Source organism: Thalassophryne amazonica, chromosome 8 (genome assembly GCF_902500255.1).
Source record: "Thalassophryne amazonica chromosome 8, fThaAma1.1, whole genome shotgun sequence".
Lineage (NCBI taxonomy): Eukaryota > Metazoa > Chordata > Actinopteri > Batrachoidiformes > Batrachoididae > Thalassophryne > Thalassophryne amazonica.
Window position 1 is genome coordinate 37,184,910 of NC_047110.1, and position 26,080 is coordinate 37,210,989.

The following is a 26,080-nucleotide window of genomic DNA, read 5'->3' on the forward strand; positions in this document are numbered from 1 at the left end:
CCTACCCTCGTGTGTGTATGTATGTATGTACACTCAACAAAAATATAAACGCAACACTTTTGGTTTTGCTTCCATTTTGTATGAGATGAACTCAAAGATCTAAAACCTTTTCCACATACACAATATCACCATTTCCCTCAAATATTGTTCACAAACCAGTCTAAATCTGTGATAGTGAGCACTTCTCCTTTGCTGAGATAATCCATCCCACCTCACAGGTGTGCCATATCAAGATGCTGATTAGACACCATGATTATTGCACAGGTGTGCCTTAAACTGTCCACAATAAAAGGCCACTCTGAAAGGTGCAGTTTTGTTTTATTGGGGGGGGGATACCAGTCAGTATCTGGTGTGACCACCATTTGCCTCATGCAGTGCAACACATCTCCTTCGCATAGAGTTGATCAGGTTGTTAATTGTGGCTTGTGGAATGTTGGTCCACTCCTCTTCAATGGCTGTGCGAAGTTGCTGGATATTGGCAGGAACTGGTACACGCTGTCGTATACGCCGGTCCACAGCATCCCAAACATGCTCAATGAGTGACATGTCCAGTGAGTATGCAGGCCATGCAAGAACTGGGACATTTTCAGCTTCCAAGAATTGTGTACAGATCCTTGCAACATGGGGCCGTGCATTATCCTGCTGCAACATGAGGTGACGTTCTTGCATGTATGGCACAACAATGGGCCTCAGGATCTCGTCACGGTATCTCTGTGCATTCAAAATGCCATCAATAAAATGCACCTGTGTTCTTCATCCATAACAGATGCCTGCCCATACCATAACCCCACCACCACCATGGGCCACTCGATCCAAAACATTGACATCAGAAAACCGCTCACCCACACGACGCCACACACGCTGTCTGCCATCTACCCTGAACAGTGTGAACCGGGATTCATCCGTGAAGAGAACACCTCTCCAACGTGCCAAACACCAGCGAATGTGAGCATTTGCCCACTCAAGTCGGTTACAACGACGAACTGGAGTCAGGTCGAGACCCCAATGAGGACGACGAGCATGCAGATGAGCTTCCCTGAGATGGTTTCTGACAGTTTGTGCAGAAATTCTTTGGTTATGCAAACCGATTGTTTCAGCAGCTGTCCGAGTGGCTGATCTCAGACGATCTTGGAGGTGAACATGCTGGATGTGGAGGTCCTGGGCTGGTGTGGTTACACGTGGTCTGCGGTTGTGAGGCTGGTTGGATGTACTGCTAAATTCTCTGAAACTCCTTTGGAGACGGCTTATGGTAGAGAAATGAACATTCAGTACACGAGCAACAGCTCTGGTTGACATTCCTGCTGTCAGCATGCCAATTGCATGCTCCCTCAAATCTTGCGACATCTGTGGCATTGTGCTGTGTGATAAAACTGCACCTTTCAGAGTGGCCTTTTATTGTGGGCAGTCTAAGGCACACCTGTGCACTAATCATGGTGTCTAATCAGCATCTTGATATGGCACACCTGTGAGGTGGGATGGATTATCTCAGCAAAGGAGAAGTGCTCACTATCACAGATTTAGACTGGTTTGTGAACAATATTTGAGGGAAATGGTGATATTGTGTATGTGGAAAAAGTTTTAGATCTTTGAGTTCATCTCATACAAAATGGGAGCAAAACCAAAAGTGTTGCGTTTATATTTTTGTTGAGTGTATATGTGTGTGTGTATGTATATGTGTATATGTATATATGTATATGTGTGTGTGTGTGTGTGTGTGTGTATATATATATATATATATATATATATATATATATATATATATATATATAAAGAACACAGACACCGATATGTTCATGAAAGGCTCGTATCAGTTGATATCAATCAAGCTGTAATGTGGACCTGCAACAAAACTGAGGGTGGGTACTTAAGAATTTTAACAGTAGAGGATGGGACTTATTTTTTTTGTTTTTTGGTATTCGTGGAATCCAGAGCTGGTACTGTGTCACTTGACATCACTATGACATCAAATTGATTTTATTTTTGTATGTTTTTCTTTTTGAAAGGAAAACATTAAATAAACTCTAATTTCTACTGCAAAATTACTGAACAATGGCTGTTATCCTGAACCAGTTAAAAGAAATGTGAGCTCTGTAATTAACGTTTGTGTTTTACCTGGTGTAGTTCCCGTCCTTCATCCACTCACAGAAGCGCAATCCTCAAACCCACATGAAGGATCCTGATATGTTCTGGGACTTCATGAGTCTGAGGCCTGAAACTCTTCATCAGGTATCTGCTGCTGCATGTAAAGGCTTTTTCATTTTTATTTTGAGTCATATACGGTATATGGATGAAGGAGTAATAGGAATTTGGCTTTGATTACAGCTGTTTCCTTGAAAGTGTTTACGTTTTGTGAATTCTTAGTCATTGTTAAGTTGCAGTAAATATTGAAAGATAATAGACTTTATTTCCAAGAAAACTGGAAATGCAGAACAGCCATGTATAGTCAGGAAAAGCATGCAGTAATTGTTTTTCCTGTCAGTTTTTAGTGTTAAAACAGTATTTGTCCATCACTTGTTCTTATCGCGTGGATTGTGTCATGTGTGTGCTGTGCAGGTGACGTTTCTGTTCAGCGATCGAGGGCTGCCCGATGGCTTTCGTCACATGAATGGTTACGGCTCTCACACCTTTAAACTGATCAATGCTGACGATGAACCAGTCTACTGCAAGTTCCACTACAAGGTCAGATCAAGATCACATTTAACATTTGAAGGAAGGTGAAATGTCAATGGGACCTACTGCAGTGTACTTGAGTAAAGACCTTGATTGTCAGCTGAACATGACTTCTCACTGTGAATCAGTGGATTCAAAGTTCAAGGTTGTCACAGACAGCAGGACTGGTGGTGAGCCACACGAGAATTTGGCAAATGTGTTATGCCAGAGCCATTTATATATATATATATATATATATATATATATATATATATATAAAACTTCAACTATTAAATGCTCTTTGTGAAGTTAGCTTATTGCAAAACCAAAAAAGTGTTTTAAGATTATTTGGTAACACTTTACTTGACAGTATCATCATAATAGTGACATGATACTGTCATAACTGTTACATGACACAGTGATGAAGGTGTCATAAACATTATGTCAATGTCATAAATGTTTATGACTGCTGTCATTAAGTGTCATTCAGTTTTTATAATGACAAGTTGACATTTTTTGATTTATCTTGAGTATAACAACTTGACTTAAATCAAAATGACATGACCAGAAGTTGTCTTTGGCCTTTTTGGTCTTGGGTTGTATGAAAACTTGTCATCTTATTATTACAAAAACCGAATGACACTTAACGACAGCAGTCATAAATGCTTATGACATTGACATAATGTTTACGCCACCGTAATGACTGTGTCATGTAACAGTTATGACAGTGTCATGTCACTATTATGACGATACCTTCAAGTAAAGTGTTAGCGATTATTTTAGCCCTACAAGAAGTGCTACTTGTCCACTGACTGCTATGCAATATCCAGCAATTTGGAATTAAGAATCTAGTTTAGGTAATGTAATAATTATCCCTCAAAATTATAGTGTGCATGCAAAAAGCAGTACAGAAGCTTTGTTAATAATGAAGGGATTCTCGCAGCTCAGTCTTAAAAGTCATTTTAGCAGAAAATTGAGATCAGCAGATTTCACTCATAAATGCTGAAAGTAATTAGCTAGTCTGTGGTTTCAGTGAAAATTGGCGCCCTCTTTTCTTGTATTTGTGCTGGTAGAGTGAAAAGTTCATCTTTGGGGTGTATGTGTCTTTTGAAGACTGATCAAGGGATAAAGAACCTGTCAGTGGAGGACGCAGCACACCTGGCTTCCACTAACCCTGATTACGCCATTGGAGACCTGTTCAATGCCATTGCCGATGGTAACTACCCATCGTGGACCTTTTACATACAGGTCATGACCTTTGAGCAGGCTGAGAAGTTCCCATTCAACCCCTTTGATCTTACCAAGGTACAGTCACGCTAAAGAACAGAACAAATTGATGTCTGGCTGTGATGTCATTCCTCATGTGCTCATTTTTGCAACACTTCATGTTGTTACAGGTGTTGAGAATTTGTAAAGAAATAATATCTTTGGCTTAAAAACCCTATTTGCAATAGTTTGTTATATATATATATATATATATATATATATATATATATATATACACTCAACAAAAATATAAACGCAACACTTTTGGTTTTGCTCCCATTTTGTATGAGATGAACTCAAAGATCTAAATCTTTTTCCACATACACAATATCACCATTTCTCTCAAATATTGTTCACAAACCAGTCTAAATCTGTGATAGTGAGCACTTCTCCTTTGCTGAGATAATCCATCCCACCTCACAGGTGTGCCATACCAAGATGCTGATTAGACACCATGATTAGTGCACAGGTGTGCCTTAGACTGCCCACAATAAAAGGCCACTCTGAAAGGTGCAGTTTTATCACACAGCACAATGCCACAGATGTCGCAAGATTTGAGGGAGCGTGCAATTGGCATGCTGACAGCAGGAATGTCAACCAGCGCTGTTGCTCGTGTATTGAATGTTCATTTCTCTACCATAAGCCGTCTCCAAAGTCGTTTCAGAGAATTTGGCAGTACATCCAACCAGCCTCATAACCACAGACCACATGTAACCACACCAGCCCAGGACCTCCACATCCAGCATGTTCACCTCCAAGACGTCTGAGACCAGCCACTCGGACAGCTGCTGAAACAATCGGTTTGCATAACCAAAGAATTTCTGCACAAACTGCCAGAAACCGTCTCAGGGAAGCTCATCTGCATGCTCGTCGTCCTCATCGGGGTCTCGACCTGACTCCAGTTCGTTGTCGTAACCGACTTGAGTGGGCAAATGCTCACATTCGCTGGCGTTTGGCACGTTGGAGAGGTGTTCTCTTCACGGATGATGCAAAGGAGATGTGTTGCACTGCATGAGGCAAATGGTGGTCACACCAGATACTGACTGGTATCCCCCCCAATAAAACAAAATTGCACCTTTCAGAGTGGCCTTTTATTGTGGGCAGTCTAAGGCACACCTGTGCACTAATCATGGTGTCTAATCAGCATCTTGATATGGCACACCTGTGAGGTGGGATGGATTATCTCAGCAAAGGAGAAGTGCTCACTATCACAGATTTAGACTGGTTTGTGAACAATATTTGAGGGAAATGGTGATATTGTGTATGTGGAAAAAGTTTTAGATCTTTGAGTTCATCTCATACAAAATGGGAGCAAAACCAAAAGTGTTGCGTTTATATTTTTGTTGAGTATATAAAAGCTGGAGCTGTTTGACTTTGTGCCGCTTCTTGGAAAAGGTTATTGATGAGTTCCCCCATTGCAGCTGTAAAATGTGCATTATGAGCACTTAAACCTAGCAGCCTCATTTTAATTTCACTTTGCTTTGCATTGTTGTCATTATTACTGTGTGCTTTGTCATGATTTTAACTAACTGCTCACCCAGACGGTTCAGATGACTGGATGTGAACGTTACACAGGTGCACATTCAAATATGAAATAAGCTGGTATTGTTAAAGGCATTAAGACACTGATTAATGAAAGGCAGGTGGTCACAGTATCAGCTAATGTCGACTTCTCATGCAGGTTTGGCCGCATAAAGATTATCCTCTGATCCCTGTGGGAAAAATGGTGCTGAACAGGAACCCAGTCAACTACTTTGTTGAAGTGGAGCAGATGGCCTTTGACCCCAGTAATATGCCGGCAGGCATCGAGCCCAGCCCCGATAAGATGCTGCAGGTAACACTAGATGATTATTTTAGCCATCGCACCATTGCACATTATAAGATGTCACATTTCCTTGTGATCTGATTGAATGCTTCCAATAACAGACATCTGGGCTCCTTATAATTAGGTTCAGGTAAACCCGACCAATGACATGCTAATCTCGCACAATGACATCACGAGATGACGCCGCTTCATCAGATTTTGCAGGAAAACAATAGTGCTGAGGAAGATGATGCGGTGTAGATGCAAACTGATGAATTTCGATAAATCTAAGCTAAATTACCAGGAAAAACAGAGGAGGAGACACCCTAAATTTGAGAGTTGGCATGGTAGTGCTGAGATCGTAACTTGATGGCACAGCGCCATTATTCCTTTGCTTCGGGACAGCCCTGAGCAATTGATCAGCATCTGAGTTCATTATCCAGGATTTACAATGTTAAACAGATGAAAGGAATAACCCTCCCCCAATGTGAAAAAGGTAAAGTGAAAATGTTAACGTAAACAAGACTGAGGCAGTTTGCGGTCTAAACCTCCACTCAGTGCATTGTTGTGTCATACTCGAGAATTTGACCTTATTATTTTCTACCTTGACTGACTGCTTGTGTATAAAATATTTATCAGCTTCTTGGTATTACATAGTTCTGAACCAGGAGTTTTGTGCTCACTTTCTTTCAGGGTCGGCTCTTTGCCTACCCAGACACCCATCGTCACCGCCTGGGTGCAAACTACCTGCACATCCCTGTCAATTGCCCCTACAGGGCTCGTGTTGCTAACTACCAGCGTGATGGACCAATGTGTGTGTCTGACAACCAAGGTAAGTCATAACCTCTTCTGAGGTGTGTACTACAACCCCTGGCAATAATTATGGAATCACCGGCCTCGGAGGATGTTCATTCAGTTGTTTAATTTTGTAGAAAAAAAGCAGATCACAGACATGACACAAAACTAAAGTCATTTCAAATGGCAACTTTCTGGCTTTAAGAAACACTATAAGAAATCAGGAAAAATAATTGTGGTAGTCAGTAACAGTTACTTTTTTTTAGACCACGCAGAGGGAAAAAATATGGACTCACTCAATTCTGAGGAATAAATTATGGAATCACCCTGTAAGTTTTCATCCCCAAAACTAACACTTGCATCAAATCAGATCTGCTCGTTAATCTGCATCTATAAAGGAGTGATCACACCTTGGAGAGCTGTTGCACCAAGTGGACTGACATGAATCATGGCTCCAACAGGAGAGATGTCAGTTGAAACAAAGGAGAGGATTATCAAACTCTCAAAAGAGGGTAAATCATCACACAATGTTGCGAAAGATGTTGGTTGTTCACAGTCAGCTGTGTCTAAACTCTGGACCAAATACAAACAACGTGGGAAGGTTGTTAAAGGCAAACATACTGGTAGACCAAGGAAGACATCAAAGCGTCAAGACAGAAAACTTAAAGCAATATGTCTCAAAATCAAAAATGCACAACAAAACAAATGAACGAATGGGAGGAAACTGGAGTCAACGTCTGTGACCGAACTGTAAGAAACCGCCTAAAGGAAATGGGATTTACATACAGAAAAGCTAAACGAAAGCCATCATTAACACCTAAACAGAAAAAAACAAGGTTACAATGGGCTAAAGAAAAGCAGTCGTGGACTGTGGATGACTGGATGAAAGTCATATTCAGTGATGAATCTCAAATCTGCATTGGGCAAGGTGATGATGCTGTAACTTTTGTTTGGTGCCGTTCCAATGAGATTTATAAAGATGACTGCCTGAAGAGAACATGTAAATTTCCACAGTCATTGATGATATGGGGCTGCATGTCAGGTAAAGGTACTGGGGAGATGGCTGTCATTACATCATCAATAAATGCACAAGTTTACGTTGATATTTTGGACACTTTTCTTATCCCATCAATTGAAAGGATGTTTGGGGATGATATCATTTTTCAAGATGATAATGCATCTTGCCATAGAGCAAAAACTGTGAAAACATTCCTTGCAAAAAGACACATAGGGTCAATGTCATGGCCTGCAAATAGTCCGGATCTTAATCCAATTGAAAATCTTTGGAAGTTGAAGAAAATGGTCCATGACAAGGCTCCAACCTGCAAAGCTGATTTGGCAACAGCAATCAGAGAAAGTTGGAGCCAGATTGATGAAGAGTACTGTTTGTCACTCATTACGTCCATGCCTCAGAGACTGCAAGCTGTTATAAAAGCCAGAGGTGGTGCAACAAAATACTAGTGATGTGTTGGAGCGTTCTTTTGTTTTTCATGATTCCATAATTTTTTTCCTCAGAATTGAGTGATTCCATATTTTTTTCCCTCTGCTTGGTCTAAAAAAGTAACTGTTACTGACTGCCACAATTTTTTTTCCTGATTTCTTATAGTGTTTCTTAAAGCCAGAAAGTTGCCATTTGAAATGACTTTCGTTTTGTGTCATGTCTGATCTGCTTTTTTTTCTACAAAATTAAACAACTGAATGAACATCCTCCTAGGCCGGTGATTCCATAATTTTTGCCAGGGGTTGTATTAAGCGGGGGTCAGCTTATCCAAGCTTCCTCTCTGTGAGCTGGCTCAACAAACTTTAAACATAAACTCAACCCTGACTTTCTGCACCTTCGCTGAGCAATTCAGAATATCTAGACTTCATTACAAACTGTTAGTGCAGATAAGGCAAGAAGGGATTGCTGGCAAAACATTCCTTTTTGTGTGAACTTGGAAGTTAAGTTTATTTTACCTCTCAATCCAATTCCACTGTGCCCCCCGGCCCTCAAAAGAAGTTAAGAGTCATTAATCTAAAACCTTAATACATTAGATTTAAAAAGTTATACTTGCGATGCAGTTACCGTGTCTGTGTGGTGAACTGCCCCTTCCTGAGCATCAACCCACCCCCTTTGAAAAACAAAAAAAAAGTAGGTTAAACACCCACCCTAAATTGAATTTTTTTTTTTTTTTTTTTTGCTAAAGTTTATTAAATAACCACCCTAAAATATATAAATTTTGTGAACCCAACACATCGTAAAAAAGAGGAAAAAAAAAGTTTCAGGTTCTTCTTGTTCTTCTCTTCCGTGCCGTAGCTGCAAAGACGTCGTCATTGTGCGCTGTCAGTCGTCGCATGGCGATGACATCCAGTTGAAAGTTTGCAGTCCAAGAGTTGCGGCACACACTGCGACGGATTGAGTAAACTGATCAGAACAGATTTAATTAATAATTTGTCTGACAGCAAAAATTGTCTAATTGTCTTTCGGTGGATGTCTGGCTCTGTTGGAATGAGGGGACAAACACTGACTGTTGGTGTGCAGCACGTCTGGACCTGGACAGAAGATTGAAGAATGATTTCACCTCACGTCACCTCCTGCAGGCTGCTGTTGCAGTCAGATTTCTGCTGTGACTCTTTTGTTGCTGCCGACACGAGAAAGCAGCTGAACATCGACAGGACGTCCGCTGGCAAGCTACAAAAAAGTACAGGATCAAACAAATGTGCAACCAGCAGTCGTATTCTCTGTCTGATGTCCGCTCAAAGTCCTAAGCATGCACAAACTCTCCAGCGGACTCACCACACATCAGCAGACAAGGAACATATTTAATGAATGGAAAAATTTGTGATGGAATCGGACATTTTATTGAGGTGGACAAATGTTATATTGGTCATGCATGTGCAACGGCCCACCTCCTCTTCATGCAGAATTTTGTGCAGAATGCCCTGGGCATTCCGAAGTGCAAGTACGGTGGCTATCCCACAGAAGAAGTGGAAATTTAGTCAATTCATTCAAAGAAATTCTGTGCTGAAGCATTTATTGCAGTGGAGGAATATTGTTTGTTTTGCATCTACTTCCAGCAGATGCATGGTTTCCATATTGGGGACTCATGCAGTGGCAGCATTTGCGCAGCAGAGGGGGCAGTTGGTAAATTTAATAAATAGCTGGCTATCTTGGCGCTAGTGTTTGTAGCTCATATAGACTGTATAATTTGGTAGGAAGTTATATGTATGTGTGTGTATATACACTCAACAAAAATATAAACGCAACACTTTTGGTTTTGCTCCCATTTTGTATGAGATGAACTCAAAGATCTAAAACGTTTTCCACATACACAATATCACCATTTCCCTCAAATATTGTTCACAAACCAGTCTAAATCTGTGATAATGAGCAGTTCTCCTTTGCTGAGATAATCCATCCCACCTCACAGGTGTGCCATATCAAGATGCTGATTAGACACCATGATTAGTGCACAGGTGTGCCTTAGACTGTCCACAATAAAAGGCCACTCTGGAAGGTGCAGTTTTGTTTTATTGGGGGGGATACCAGTCAGTATCTGGTGTGACCACCATTTGCCTCATGCAGTGCAACACATCTCCTTCGCATAGAGTTGATCAGGTTGTTAATTGTGGCCTGTGGAATGTTGGTCCACTCCTCTTCAATGGCTGTGCGAAGTTGCTGGATATTGGCAGGAACTGGTACACGCTGTCGTATACGTCGGTCCAGAGCATCCCAAACATGCTCAATGGGTGACATGTCCGGTGAGTATGCCGGCCATGCAAGAACTGGGACATTTTCAGCTTCCAAGAATCGTGTACAGATCCTTGCAACATGGGGCCGTGCATTATCCTGCTGCAATATGAGGAGGTGATCTTGGATGTATGGCACAACAATGGGCCTCAGGATCTCATCACGGTATCTCTGTGCATTCAAAATACCATCAATAAAATGCACCTGTGTTCTTCGTCCATAACAGACGTTTGCCCATACCATAACCCCACCGCCACGATGGGCCACTCGATCCACAACATTGACATCAGAAAACCGCTCACTCACACGACGCCACACACGCTGTCTGCCATCTGCCCTGGACAGTGTGAACCGTGATTCATCCGTGAAGAGAACACCTCTCCAACGTGCCAAATGCCAGCGAATGTGAGCATTTGCCCACTCAAGTCGGTTACGACGACAAACTGGAGTCAGGTCGAGACCCCGATGAGGACGACGAGCATGCAGATGAGCTTCCCTGAGACGGTTTCTGGCAGTTTGTGCAGAAATTCTTTGGTTATGCAAACCGATTGTTTCAGCAGCTGTCCGAGTGGCTGGTCTCAGACGATCTTGGAGGTGAACATGCTGGATGTGGAGGTCCTGGGCTGGTGTGGTTACATGTGGTCTGCGGTTGTAAGGCTGGTTGGATGTACTGCCAAATTCTCTGAAACGCCTTTGGAGACGGTTTATGGTAGAGAAATGAACATTCAATACACGAGCAACAGCTCTGGTTGACATTCCTGCTGTCAGCATGCCAATTGCACGCTCCCTCAAATCTTGCGACAATGTGTGATAAAACTGCACCTTTCAGAGTGGCCTTTTATTGTGGGCAGTCTAAGGCACACCTGTGCACTAATCATGGTGTCTAATCAGCATCTTGATATGGCACACCTGTGAGGTGGGATGGATTATCTCAGCAAAGGAGAAGTGCTCACTATCACAGATTTAGACTGGTTTATGAACAATATTTGAGGGAAATGGTGATATTGTGTATGTGGAAAAAGTTTTAGATCTTTGAGTTCATCTCATACAAAATGGGAGCAAAACCAAAAGTGTTGCGTTTATATTTTTGTTGAGTGTGTGTGTGTATGTGTGTGTGTATGCATGTGTGTATATACAACCCCTGGCAAAAATTATGGAATCACCGGCCTCGGAGGATGTTCAGTTGTTTAATTTTGTAAAAAAAAAAGCAGATCAGACGTGACAAAACTAAAGTCATTTCAAATGGCAACTTTCTGGTTTTTAGAAACACTATAAGAAATCAGGAAAAAAAAATTGTGGCAGTCAGTAACGGTTACTTTTTTAGACCAAGCAGAGGGAAAAAAATATGGAATCACTCAATTCTGAGGAAAAAATTATGGAATCATGAAAAACAAAAGAACGCTCCAACACATCACTAGTATTTTGTTGCACCACCTCTGGCTTTTATAACAGCTTGCAGTCTCTGAGGCATGGACTTAATGAGTGACAAACAGTACTCTTAATCAATCTGACTCCAACTTTCTCTGATTGCTGTTGCCAGAACAGCTTTGCAGGTTGGAGCCTTGTCATGGACCATTTTCTTCAACTTCTACCAAAGATTTTCAATTGGATTAAGATCCAGACTATTTGCAGGCCATGACATTGACCCTATATGTCTTTTTGCAAGGAATGTTTTCACAGTTTTTGCTCTCTGGCAAGATGCATTATCATCTTGAAAAATGATTTCATCATCCCCAAACATCCTTTCAATTGATGGGATAAGAAAAGTGTGCAAAATATCAACGTAAACTTGTGCATGTATTGATGATGTAATGACAGCCATCTCCCCAGTGCCTTTACCTGACATGCAGCCCCATATCATCAATGACTGTGGAAATTTACATGTTCTCTTCAGGCAGTCAACTTTATAAATCTCATTGGAACAGTACCAAACAAAAGTTCCAGCATCATCACCTTGCCCAATGCAGATTCGAGATTCATCGCTGAATATGACTTTCATCCAGTCATCCACAGTCCACGATTGCTTTTCCTTAGCCTATTGTAACCTTGTTTTTTTCTGTTTAGGTGTTAATGATGCCTTTTGTTTAGCTTTTCTGTATGTAAATCCCATTTCCTTTAGGCGGTTTCTTACAGTTTGGTCACAGACATTGACTCCAGTTTCCTCCCATTTGTTCCTCATTTCTTTTGTTGTGCATTTTCGATTTTTGAGACATACTGCTTAAAGTTTTCTGTCTTGACGCTTTGATGTCTTCCTTGGTCTACCAGTACGTTTGCCTTTAACAACCTTCCCATGTTGTTTGTATTTGGTCCAGAGTTTTGACACAGCTGACTGTGAACAACCAACATCTTTTGCAACATTGCGTTTTGATTTACCCTCTTTTAAGAGTTTGATAATCCTCTCCTTTATTTCAATTGACATCTCTCCTGTTGGAGCCATGATTCATGTCAGTCCACTTGGTGCAACAGCTCTCCAAGGTGTGTTCACTCCTTTTTAGATGCAGACTAACGAGCAGATCTGATTTGATGCAGGTGTTAGTTTTGGGAATGAAAATTTACAGGGTGATTCCATAATTTATTCCTCAGAATTGAGTGAGTCCATATTTTTTCCCCTCTGCTTGGTCTAAAAAAGTAACTGTTACTGACTGCCACAATTTTTTTTTTTCCTGATTTCTTATAGTGTTTCTTAAAGCCAGAAAGTTGCCATTTGAAATGACTTTAGTTTTGTGTCATGTCTGTGATCTGCTTTTTTTCTACAAAATTAAACAACTGAATGAACATCCTCCGAGGCCGGTGATTCCATAATTATTGCCATGGGTTGTGTGTGTGTGTGTGTGTATATGTATGTATGTATGTATGTGTGTGTGTGTATATATATATATATATATATATGTATATATATATATATATATATATGTATATATATATATATATATATATATATATGTATATATATATATATGTATGTATATATATATATATATGTATATATATATATGTATGTATATATATATATATATGTATATATATATATATGTATATATATATATGTATATATATAAAAAATCAATCAACTTTTTTTTATATAGCGCCAAATCACAACAAACAGTTGCCCCAAGGCGCTCCACACTGCAAGGCAAGGCCATACAATAATTATGAAAAACCCCAACGGTCAAAACGACCCCCTATGAGCAAGCACCTGGCCACAGTGGGAAGGAAAAACTCCCTTCCAACAGGAAGAAACCTCCAGCAGAACCAGGCTCAGGGAGGGGCAGTCTTCTGCTGAGAGTGGTTGGGGCTGATGGAAAGAACCAGGAAAAAGACATGCCGAGAAGGGGGGCAGAGATCGATCACTAATGATTAAATGCAGAGTGATGCATACAGAGCAAAAAGAGAAAGAAACAGTGCATCATGGGAACCCCCCCACAGTCTACGTCTAAAGCAACATAACCAAGGGATGGTCCAGGGTCACCCGATCCAGCCCTAACTATAAGCCTTAGCGAAAAGGAAAGTTTTAAGCCTAATCTTAAAAGTAGAGAGGGTATCTGTCTCCCTGATCTGAATTGGGAGCTGGTTCCACAGGAGAGGAGCCTGAAAGCTGAAGGCTCTGCCTCCCATTCTACTCTTACAAACCCTAGGAACTACAAGTAAGCCCGCAGTCTGAGAGCGAAGCTCTCTAATGGGTAATATGGTACTACGAGGTCCCTAAGATAAGATGGGACCTGATTATTCAAAACCTTATAAGTAAGAAGAAGAATTTTAAATTCTATTCTAGAATTAACAGGAAGCCAATGAAGAGAGGCCAACACGGGTGAGAGATGCTCTCTCCTGCTAGTCCCCGTCAGTACTCTAGCTGCAGCATTCTGAACCAACTGAAGGCTTTTTTAGGGAACTTTTAGGACAACCTGATAATAATGAATTACAATAGTCCAGCCTAGAGGAAATAAATGCATGAATTAGTTTTTCAGCATCACTCTGAGACAAGACCTTTCTGATTTTACAGATATTGCGTAAATGCAAAAAGGCAGTCCTACATATTTGTTTAATATGCGCTTTGAATGACATATCCTGATCAAAAATGACTCCAAGATTTCTCACAGTATTACTAGAGATCAGGGAAATGCCATCCAGAGTAACGATCTGGTTAGACACCATGCTTCTAAGATTTGTGGGGCCAAGTACAATAACTTCAGTTTTATCTGAGTTTAAAAGCAGGAAATTAGAGGTCATCCATGTCTTTATGTCTGTAAGACAATCCTGCAGTTTAGCTAATTGGTGTGTATCCTCTGGCTTCATGGATAGATAAAGCTGGGTATCATCTGCGTAACAATGAAAATTTAAGCAATACCGTCTAATAATACTGCCTAAGGGAAGCATGTATAAAGTGAATAAAATTGGTCCTAGCACAGAACCTTGTGGAACTCCATAATTAACTTTAGTCTGTGAAGAAGATTCCCCATTTACATGAACAAACTGTAATCTATTAGACAAATATGATTCAAACCACCGCAGCGCAGTGCCTTTAATACCTATGACATGCTCTAATCTCTGTAATAAAATTTTATGGTCAACAGTATCAAAAGCAGCACTGAGGTCCAACAGAACAAGCACAGAGATAAGTCCACTGTCCGAAGCCATAAGAAGATCATTTGTAACCTTCACTAATGCTGTTTCTGTACTATGATGAATTCTAAAACCTGACTGAAACTCTTCAAATAGACCATTCCTCTGCAGGTGATCAGTTAGCTGTTTTACAACTACCCTCTCAAGAATCTTTGAGAGAAAAGGAAGGTTGGAGATTGGCCTATAATTAGCCAAGATAGCTGGGTCAAGTGATGGCTTTTTAAGCAATGGTTTAATTACTGCCACCTTAAAGGCCTGTGGTACATAACCAACTAACAAAGATAGATTGATCATATTTAAGATTGAAGCATTAAATAATGGTAGGACTTCCTTGAGCAGCCTGGCAGGAATGGGGTCTAATAAACATGTTGATGGTTTGGATGAAGTAACTAATGAAAATAACTCAGACAGAACAATCGGAGAGAAAGAGTCTAACCAAATACCGGCATCACTGAAAGCAGCCAAAGATAACGATACATCTTTGGGATGGTTATGAGTAATTTTTTCTCTAATAGTCAAAATTTTGTTAGCAAAGAAAGTCATGAAGTCATTACTAGTTAAAGTTAATGGAATACTCAGCTCAATAGAGCTCTGACTCTTTGTCAGCCTGGCTACAGTGCTGAAAAGAAACCTGGGGTTCTTATTTTCTTCAATTAGTGATGAGTAGAAAGATGTCCTAGCTTTACGGAGGGCTTTTTTATAGAGCAACAAACTCTTTTTCCAGGCTAAGTGAAGATCTTCTAAATTAGTGAGACGCCATTTCCTCTCCAACTTACGGGTTATCTGCTTTAAGCTACGAGTTTGTGAGTTATACCACGGAGTCAGGCACTTCTGATTTAAAGCTCTCTTTTTCAGAGGAGCTACAGCATCCAAAGTTGTCTTCAATGAGGATGTAAAACTATTGACGAGATACTCTATCTCACTTACAGAGTTTAGGTAGCTACTCTGCACTGTGTTGGTATATGGCATTAGAGAACATAAAGAAGGAATCATATCCTTAAACCTAGTTACAGCGCTTTCTGAAAGACTTCTAGTGTAATGAAACTTATTCCCCACTGCTGGGTAGTCCATCAGAGTAAATGTAAATGTTATTAAGAAATGATCAGACAGAAGGGAGTTTTCAGGGAATACTGTTAAGTCTTCTATTTCCATACCATAAGTCAGAACAAGATCTAAGATATGATTAAAGTGGTGGGTGGACTCATTTACTTTTTGAGCAAAGCCAATAGAGTCTAATAATAGATTAAATGCAGTGTTGAGGCTGTCATTCTCAGCATCTGTGTGGATGTTAAAATCGCCCACTATAATTATCTTATCTGAGCTAAGCACTAAGTCAGACAAAAGGTCTGAAAATTCACAGAGAAACTCACAGTAACGACCAGGTGGACGATAGATAATAACAAATAAAACTGGTTTTTGGGAAAAAATGAGGTCTAGTACAAAAGTGTTGATAACCATTTGTAAAATCCAGGCGGCTTTTGATGGCTTTCAGTTGAGTGAGTATCTGAGAAATTGTTTAACAGCAGGGCATGTTCCAACTTGTCCTTAAGGCTTCCATTGGAGGTGTTTTTCCTGTGGCGGGCGCGCTGAGCCGGCTGCTAGCCGATGCGCCAATCCGTCCACACGTCTTTCATTAAAAAATCTCCTTTAACAGTGGAATGTCCGGATAAACTGCTGATCCCGACCTCTTCTGAAAGTTCTCTGTTCTCTCACAACGTCCTGGGTCAACGGAGGCTTAACTGGAGGTTTTCAGCTTGAAACAGGATGACGACGTCGCCTCGGAGCGCGGCGCCCCGCTCCGCTCCGTGGGAAGTCCTTACAGCGATAGAAACAATCCAGAATCTCTCATCAGCCGTTAAAATTTTCACTGAAAACCACCTTAATTTGTCGAATGGTATCCACTCGGATGTGCCTCACAGTTTTGGAAAAAATTTTGATGAAGCACAGCACCAGTCTCTCAGCAACTTCTCAGACAATGAAAATCCGATGAGGGGGCTGGACCACTCCTCCCACAAGGCGTGTTCATAGGCGAATGACGTCACCGACAGGCGTGGAAAAACTCACGCATGCGCACGAAGGTTCAAGCTTGGCTGACGTAAAAACATATGAATCAAATCCATATAGTTTTTTAAAAAAAATAAAAAAGTAGGATACTTTTCTAATATGTATACGAGGTCTGTTAGAAAAGTATCGGACCTTTTTATTTTTTGCAAAAACCTTATGGATTTGAATCACATGTGATTGCATCAGCTAAGCTTGAACCTTCGTGCGCAGAAGTGAGTTTTTTCACGCCTGTCGGTTGCGTCATTCACCTGTGAGCAGGCTTTGTGTGAGCAGTGGTCCACCCCTCTCGTCGGATTTTTATTGCGAATAAATGTCTGAACGATTTGGAGCTTTGCTGCATCAATTTTTTCCAGAAACTGTGAGAGACCTCCAGGTGGACACCATTCAGAAAATTCAGATGGCTTTCAGGGACCGTTTTATGGGGATTACACAGATTAAGGAGTGCTCCAGCCAGTTTAAAGACCGCCCACAGCTGCTGAGAGCGCTTTGAGGTGGCTTTCAGACGGCTGTCGGTGGGTTTTCAGTCATGTGACTAACCGAGAAATTGTGGATGAGCCTGGACATGCCAGAACATGTCCTGTGAGGCTTCATCACGGCGTTGCTTTGCGCCATGCGGCTCCACCGTGATGCGCGGAATTCCTCCGCTCCTCTTTCCATTACAAAAACTCCTGTAACAGTGGATATAGTATATATACACTCAACAAAAATATAAATGCAACACTTTTGGTTTTGCTCCCATTTTGTATGAGATGAACTCAAAGATCTAAAACTTTTTCCACATACACAATATCACCATTTCCCTCAAATATTGTTCACAAACCAGTCTAAATCTGTGATAGTGAGCACTTCTCCTTTGCTGAGATAATCCATCCCACCTCACAGGTGTGCCATATCAAGATGCTGATTAGACACCATGATTAGTGCACAGGTGTGCCTTAGACTGGCCACAATAAAAGGCCACTCTGAAAGGTGCAGTTTTATCACACAGCACAATGCCACAGATGTCGCAAGATTTGAGGGAGCGTGCATTTGGCATGCTGACAGCAGGAATGTCAACCAGAGCTGTTGCTCGTGTATTGAATGTTCATGTCTCTACCATAAGCCGTCTCCAAAGGTGTTTCAGAGAATTTGGCAGTACATCCAACCAGCCTCACAACCGCAGACCACGTGTAACCACACCAGCCCAGGACCTCCACATCCAGCATGTTCGCCTCCAAGATCGTCTGAGACCAGCCACTCGGACAGCTGCTGAAACAATCGGTTTGCATAACCAAAGAATTTCTGCACAAACTGTCAGAAACCGTCTCAGGGAAGCTCATCTGCATGCTCGTCGTCCTCATCGGGGTCTCGACCTGACTCCAGTTCGTCGTCGTATCCGACCTGAGTGGGCAAATGCACACATTCACTGGCGTTTGGCACGTTGGAGAGGTGTTCTCTTCACGGATGATGCGAAGGAGATGTGTTGCACTGCATGAGGCAAATGGTGGTCACACCAGATACTGACTGGTATCTCCCCCCCCCCCCAGTAAAACAAAACTGCACCTTTCAGAGTGGCCTTTTATTGTGGGCAGTCTAAGGCACACCTGTGCACTAATCATGGTGTCTAATCAGCATCTTGATATGGCACAGCTGTGAGGTGGGATGGATTATCTCAGCAAAGGAGAAGTGCTCACTATCACAGATTTCGACTGGTTTGTGAACAATATTTGAGGGAAATGGTGATATTGTGTATGTGGAAAAAGTTTTAGATCTTTGAGTTCATCTCATACAAAATGGGAGCAAAACCAAAAGTGTTGCGTTTATATTTTTGTTGAGTGTGTGTATATGTATGTATGTATATATGTATGTATGTGTATGTATATGTGTGTATATATATATATACTCAACAAAAATAATAAGGCTATAACATGAGTAAAAAGTGAAGCACTGAGAATAATTACTGGATTTACTGTAAATCAGTTGAGCATCAGCAGATGGTTCCTGTTTTGCCAGCCACAAAGGTATTCGTTCCTCTTTTCATTGAGGACATTTTAATTTTGAGGCTGTTTAGTTCCTTTTTAATGTTCACAAGAATCTACCCTAACTTCTCTTGATCAAATTTGTGAAATCCGCTGCCAAATCTAAGCGGCTCTGTGCTGAATTTTCTGTGGTGATCCTGAACAAATGGCAGCCGCTACAAGGCAAATTACAATATTCAGTTTCTAAGGCTTTATTTTAAGAATGCCAACATTTTGGCGCTTGAAACCTTTAAACTACCTCAGGTTCGACAAAACAATTTACATCATTGTATTTCAAACTTGCAAATGGACATCTGACTTTTAATATGAACATTTATGTCATGGTTTTTGTTTTTAATAAAAAAACCAAAATATTAAGTAGGGAAAACATTTATTTCCATCGTTAATTTTGTTTGATTCCTTTAACTGAATAAAAGGACAGGGAATTTTTTTCTCTTTGAGGCCAACGCCCTTTAATTTTTAGTTATGCTGACGGTTTCTTTCTCTCACTTCTTGGTCTCAATAAACAAGTAGAAACACCTTTGTTCTCCCTGGTAGATTGAGACCTAGAGGGAATATCGCCATCGTTCATCTTTCAAGACTGTTTAAATTTAATTACAATAAACTAACCACCTTCCCCCACCTTAGAAAGTTTCCAGCATTGACCGTCACTAGAACTTTTTGCTTTTAGTTTTCTTTGTATCTGAACCACCCCTGTTTTCACTCTCTGGCTTCTAGCTGGGGCTCCAAACTATTACCCTAACAGCTTCAGTGCTCCTGAAACCCAGACTTGCTTCATGGAGTCGAAGTTCAAGGTGTCTCCAGATGTGGCACGTTACAACACTGAAAACGAGGATAATGTCACTCAGGTAAAAATGTTTCACTGCTATTGGAATGAGTGTTTATTTTAATGGCTGCATTCATTACCATTACATTCAGAGTGGTTTAAAGCTGGCATATCGGCAATCTTCAGTAGATAAAATATAGTCTGAAGTTTAAAGGTGATAGAGAGAGGTTGAATGGGGCATTAATCCTTGTTCTGTGATGTGATATGTAGCCCAAAAAAAATTGGTTGGGTCTGTAATGGCTCAGAACCTTCCTAAAAGGCTCTCTGAAAAAGCTATGTTACTATACTGGGTTTAGAATGCCTCGTTTGCTTTTAATGGCGTCGTTTCTGAGCTTATTTGGCAACCTCATTATGAAATGCACGTAGGTGTTGGCGCTGATCGGTTGCCGTTGTTTGATTGGATGCCCTTGCTCTCACTGAAAATGCCGCTAAGAGGATTAGGAAAGTCTCCGGTTCAACTCGGAACAGAATGAAAATGATCGCTGATTCGCTCATTTCGTTGTCAATCAAAAATGGATTCAGCCTCAGACAAATCATCCAATCATCATGCAGAAGCTGGGCATCAGGGCCAGCCGAGGCCAGCCCACTGCCCCATAGACCCCCAGACACGCAGAGCCTCCGATGGGCAGGACAAAGCCCAGCATTTATCCAATGACTCGTCTCGTTTTGCTGCACTTGTGTCGCTATTGAAGTCTGTGGACGACGGTTTAAAGCACTGTGAAACTGTGGGTTTGAGTGAGAGGAAATCCGTGTCATTGCCAGTGATAAGAAGCTGATTCTGAACAAAAGTTGAGTGCGTTGTAGCGAAAACGAGACGACAGTAATCTTCACTAACTTATTTAACAGATCACATTTCAACATTGCTGTTGAGTGATAAATCTTGTTCCTCGCCCACCAACATGAAGTCAGCCAGAGGCTGACTGTGACATAAAGTCCAGTCACAAAATAATAATGATAATATAAAAAAAAAAACGATCTGAAATAAATTTAAAAACAAATTTAAAACAAAAGAAAATGTGATACTTACAGGCTGTACTGATTGCTGGGGTTGATTTTGTCGCAAAGTCGGAACTGACCCTCTACTGAATTTGCTACTGAATAGCTTGAAATTGTGCAAGGTTGGTGAAACAGTCCTCTGTGAAATGCGCAGAGCAAAGAAATAGTCGGCGGTTGTATGTACTGGGGATGCGGTTAAAAATGAATAAAAGCCATTGATCGCGTACATTGCTTTCCGTGGGAAGAATATGTAAAGATCGTAGTCCGCTATGACAGCCTGGGAAGGCACACCTGTAGCTCGACATTGCTCCTCTTCCAGTGGTAGGAATGAGTGGGCACAACCTTATGAATAATTAATTTCGAAGGGGCGTGTGTGAAAGGGTGTGGGTGTGTGTGTGGGGGGGCTATTGGTGAAAAAGTGACGTAACTTTTCTCTCAAAAACGGATTGGCCTGTTTTCTGGCGGCAATTCAACAAAGGAGAATTACTTGAAACAGAGGTTCTGAAACTTGCTGGCACTTCGTGTGTATTCCCCACAGCGGGGAGACTTTGAACTAACACCAAAAACATGAAAAAGATGATTTTGATACTCCATCCCCTTTAATATATATAAACTACATCATACGAGTATTTAGAACCCATCAAAATTTTGGGGGAATTTTTAATTCATGGGAACATACATAATTTGAGGGAAATCCATAGTGTATTTCGCGGCAGCGAATGTCAAAACCTGCAGACAAATTCAAGCCGGAAGTGCGTTTGCGCTTGCGCAACCTGACTGACCCGGTTTTTTTATGTTCAGCGGCTGAAAAATCGTTGTTTTATAGACCTTGATATCAGATAACCATAACTGTACACCATCAGTCACCAGGCAACTCACCTGTCCAAAAGCAGCACTGCAAAATTCACGTGAGTCAGATCGCAGTTGCTCCCAGCGATCTCTTTGGTTCCCAGTGTTCACCGTCGTTGATCTTCTTTTTCCTCTCACTCCAAATGACGTCTTTTCTTCGCACTTTCTGTGTATATCGCCGGTCTTCCTCGCTTCTTCCACTTCTACTGTCTCTCTCCTCCATCTTACCTTCTTCAGTTTTAAATTTCTATCCCAGCATGCATCGCAGCTAGCGGTGAAAACCCCCCACGTGACCTGTGACATCACCCAGATGGTGTCCTGGCTTTCTAATTTTTGGCACGTGCCAATAATTCAGAATTTGCTTCGATACAGACGAATTTTAATCACGTTTAGACTAATATTTTGGGAATCCTTTATATTCACACTAATGAACAAAATTACTTTGGTCCCCATCAAAATTCTAACAATCATCTCAATTTCAATATGCTTCCTGGCACTCCAGCTTTAATAGCAGAGTAACATGCAAAAACAAAATTTGTGGGTGGGTGTATTATATTTTTCAGAGGTTACAATTTGCCAAAGAACACATTTTGTGGACCGATAGAATCAAAGATTGTTCTTTTGGGTCTCTGAGCCACAGACAGTTTGTCAGACGACCCACAAAAGCTGTATGGAAGCCACAGTACACTGTGAAGACAGTGAAGCCTAGTGGGGCAAGCATCATGGTATGGGGATGTTTGTCCTACCCTGGTGCTGGGCCTATTTATCGTATACCAGGGATCAAGGATGAGTTTGAATATATCAAAGTACTTGAAGAGGTCATGTTGCCTTATGCCGAAGAGGAAATGCCCTTGAAATGGGTGTTTGGCCAAGAAAACGACCCCAAACACACCAGCAAGCGAGCAGCATCTTGGTTCCAGACCAACAAAGTTTAATGTTATGGAGTGGCCAGCCCAATCCCCAAACTTGAATCCAATAGAAAACCTGTGGGGTGTCATCAAAAATGCTGTTTCTTAAGCAAAACCAAGAAATACAAAGGGATTGTGGAATGTAGAGCAATCGTACTGGGCTGGAATACCTGTTCAGATACCAGAAGTTGGTCGACTCCGTGCAACACATATGCGAAGCAGTTCTCAAACAGTGGTTATACAACTAAATATTTGTTCAGTGATTCACTGGAAAACTCAAACTTCAAGCAGCGTTTTAGTTTATATAGTAAATGTTTGTAAAGAAAAATGCAGACATTATTTTTTGAACAGCCTACTCCTTTTTCTCCACTTGCTGTAAAGTAATAACAATTTAATCAATTTTTCCTTCGTGTTTTGATTTGCAGTAGAATGTGCAGTGTTCCCAGTGCATTTGCGTGTATGAAAATAAAAACTATTATAAAGATTTTGAGTTTTGCTCACTTTTTTTTAAACATGCTGCTGATATTTTGAACACAGCTGTAATTATTGTCCATATAGGTTGGCCAATTTTTGCAGTAACAAATTTGGATCATGCATTTGTTTGCCATACTGCAGGTTCATAACTTCTACACAAATGTGCTGAATGAGGAGCAGCGAGTGAGGCTTTGTATGAACATGGCAATGTCCTTGAAAGAAGCTCAGCCCTTCATCCAGAATCGCATGGTGAGTCTATGTCAGCCATCTTGTGTACAACTACACAGTCCAACGATTGTCTTTTATGATGTCCCATTTATCACAAATAAATAAATAAAAATTCCAAAAACCTCAGCTGGAATTGATTTCACTTTGGAGGTATTTGCAGTTTTAATCAGGAGAGAAATAGGCATCATCTGCACAGTCATGTGATTTTTAAAGAGCTGTGCTGATGGGCGGGTGGCATGTTTGTGTGACTGTTGGTACTCACAGATGTCTAACCAGGATGAAGCAAACCTCATGTCTTAGTAAGATGTTAGAAACCAGAACTGCTTCAGAATGCCTTTATTTGTTCGACAAGAGTATGAAACTCTACTTGAGAAATCCAAGAGATATTCCCTGATTTTTGGTGTTTTGATGAGTAGGTTGGTCCCAAATGTCCTACCTGCATGCACACGTTTAAGTTTTCACTTTTAACTGTATTTCTCCATCACAACAGTTCACCAAACCAGAACTACACCAGCTCTTGTAATTTTGAGATCAGAAAGTATTTATGGTTTAATTTTTGACTGTGCCAAAGATGCTGTTTTGAATAAACAAATCTATAAATTTTAAGATGCGTCACCGTGTGAGACCCATGGGTAACTTAAGGATCAGTTAAATGTCAGCCTTGTTTGCTGTGCAGGTGGAGCACTTGAAAGCCGTCCATCCAGACTACGGAAACACGGTTCAAAACTTTCTGAACAAGTACAATGCTGAGGCCAAGAAGGTAAACCTGATCCCTTTAAATCCTAACATCTTATGACTGAGCAAAATCCATGTTTAAATAAAAAAAACAGCCTTATTGAAAGACTTTTGAGATCACTCTCTGTCACAACTGCTCACCAACTCAAAGCTGCGATTGAGAAATGTCTGATAACTTTCATTTTTCCATTCTGCCAGATGTGCAGATTTGCACAAACTCTACAAATTTTAATTCCTCTGTCTCCTAACAGCATGTGATTGAACAAAGTGTACTACATATTAAAGTTAAAAATGAACTGTTCTAACCCCAGTCTGTTTTAACCTTTCCATAAAGTTTCAGTAATATCCATTCATTACTTAATCCTACCAATAAGTGGACAACCATCTAGCACAACTACTTTATTTAAAGTAATCACATTTGTCATTGTTATTTTTCAGGGTTTTTTGTGGGATTGGGGGTGCCATTCCTACAGTTATGAGTATGTGTTTTCTAACAAAGTGAAATGTTTACTGTTCCATTCTCTTTCTTTCTTCTGACTTTGTTCTCAGAATGCATCCGTACGTGTGTACAGCCGTCCAGGGGCCTCAGCCTTCGACGCCTCCTCCAAGATGTGATGCCTTAAATTTCCCCAGACAAAGTGCACATTTATCAGAAAGCAAAAGTTTAACCACCAGCTGCTTCTGCAAGAAACAAAAGTTTGTTTAACCTGCTGGCTGCCATACGTAACGGGGAAGTATAATCTTTGAGATGTCGTTAGTTCATTTCAGAAAAAAAAATCTAATAAAAGTGGATTTACTTCAATCATCATAACTACAAACATTTCATTAAAATAAACTCAGATTAAGAAAAGTAATGTATGCCACTGCAGTTTGTAAGAAATGTTTAAATATATGAAGATGATGATCCATTTAAACACTACACCGTACCAATCTGAACAGTGGACTTATCCAGGATTTTCAAGTTTTTGGAAAAGCACATTTTCATACGTTATTTCCTAAAATGTCCGTTTAAGCCTTGTGATGTCGTCACGTATGGCCTTGACAATGATGTGAGTATTAAATGAACTGGTCTGTTCACTTCACTGCATTAAATGTAGACAAATTCTTATGTAATCTGATGTTCAAAGTGCTTTCAAAATTTACTAAGCTGATGTTGGAAATAAGTGTAAGACTGGTTGAAAATGTATTAACATGTTTTTTTTTTTTTCCTGCTGCATCTAAGCCTTGATTGATGACTCAGATTTACTAATTTCTGCATCGGCGTGAAAGCTGTTATCAGAGTCAGCAGTGATCAGTTTTTGACATTGTGCTTTTATGATTAAAAAACCAGATGCTTTGTCAGCAATGGATAAAAGCCTGATGAGAATGTTATTGTGTTGTTGATTTGTGCCTTTCATTCTGTCTCAGAAAGGCCTGTATTCATTTTACAACATACAAAACAACAACAAACATACAAAACTTTGCAGTGCCTTTTTCTGTACACACAACAAACATGGCTTGTCAGCCTTTGTTGGAGTAATCTGGAGTGATTTATAAAGGAAAATCATGAAAATGATCAGGGGTGCCCGATAATTTTTCATACAACTGATATTGACCCTTATTTTCACAGTTCAGGTGATACTCAGGTCAGAAAGCAAGCGTCACACTTACTTACTATGTAGTAGTTGCGGCTATGGTGCACTTTAATGACAATCCGAATGGGCTAGCGCACGCCGTGTGCCAGTTAAAACGTATGTTTTTCAATTAAAATGTACCCGCTGTGTACGGCATGCCGGGTTTAGATCGCGACACAGCACTGAGTCAGCACTTTTAAAAGTTCATAATGATATTACTCTGTCGGTGGATGCAGGGAATCCTGGTGTGCTGGTTCTGTTGGACCTCACAGCAGCCTTTGATACTGTGGATCACACAGTACTTGTTTCTCGGTTGGAACATTTTATTGGCATTCATGGTACTGCACTTAAGTGGTTTAGATCATATTTGGCTGAAAGGAGCTTTTCTGTCATGATTGGGGACCTTTCCTCATCAACTGCTCCTCTGTGCTGTGGAGTGCCGCAGGGATCTGTCCTTGGGCCAATTCTATTTTCTTTGTACATTCTGCCATTGGGGTCAATTATA

General features: G+C 40.7%; 1 protein-coding gene across 2 annotated transcripts in view; it reads left to right on the forward strand.

Moving 5' to 3' along the window:
* Nucleotides 1-25,020, forward strand: part of cat (catalase) — a 37,554-nt gene extending 12,534 nt beyond the window's left edge. The window contains exons 5-13 of one of the 2 annotated variants that reach the window (XM_034175998.1): nt 2,122-2,226; nt 2,554-2,679; nt 3,763-3,954; nt 5,597-5,749; nt 6,413-6,551; nt 19,664-19,794; nt 23,141-23,248; nt 23,904-23,992; nt 24,526-25,020. In XM_034175998.1, coding sequence (XP_034031889.1) covers nt 2,122-2,226; nt 2,554-2,679; nt 3,763-3,954; nt 5,597-5,749; nt 6,413-6,551; nt 19,664-19,794; nt 23,141-23,248; nt 23,904-23,992; nt 24,526-24,577 — 1,095 coding nt within the window. In that variant the 3' untranslated portion in view covers nt 24,578-25,020. Of the gene's footprint in view, nt 1-2,121; nt 2,227-2,553; nt 2,680-3,762; nt 3,955-5,596; nt 5,750-6,412; nt 6,552-19,663; nt 19,795-23,140; nt 23,249-23,903; nt 23,993-24,511 lie in introns of both variants that reach the window. The other variant, XM_034175997.1, reaches the window with a different exon arrangement.
* The last annotated feature ends 1,060 nt before the right edge of the window (nt 25,021-26,080 follow it).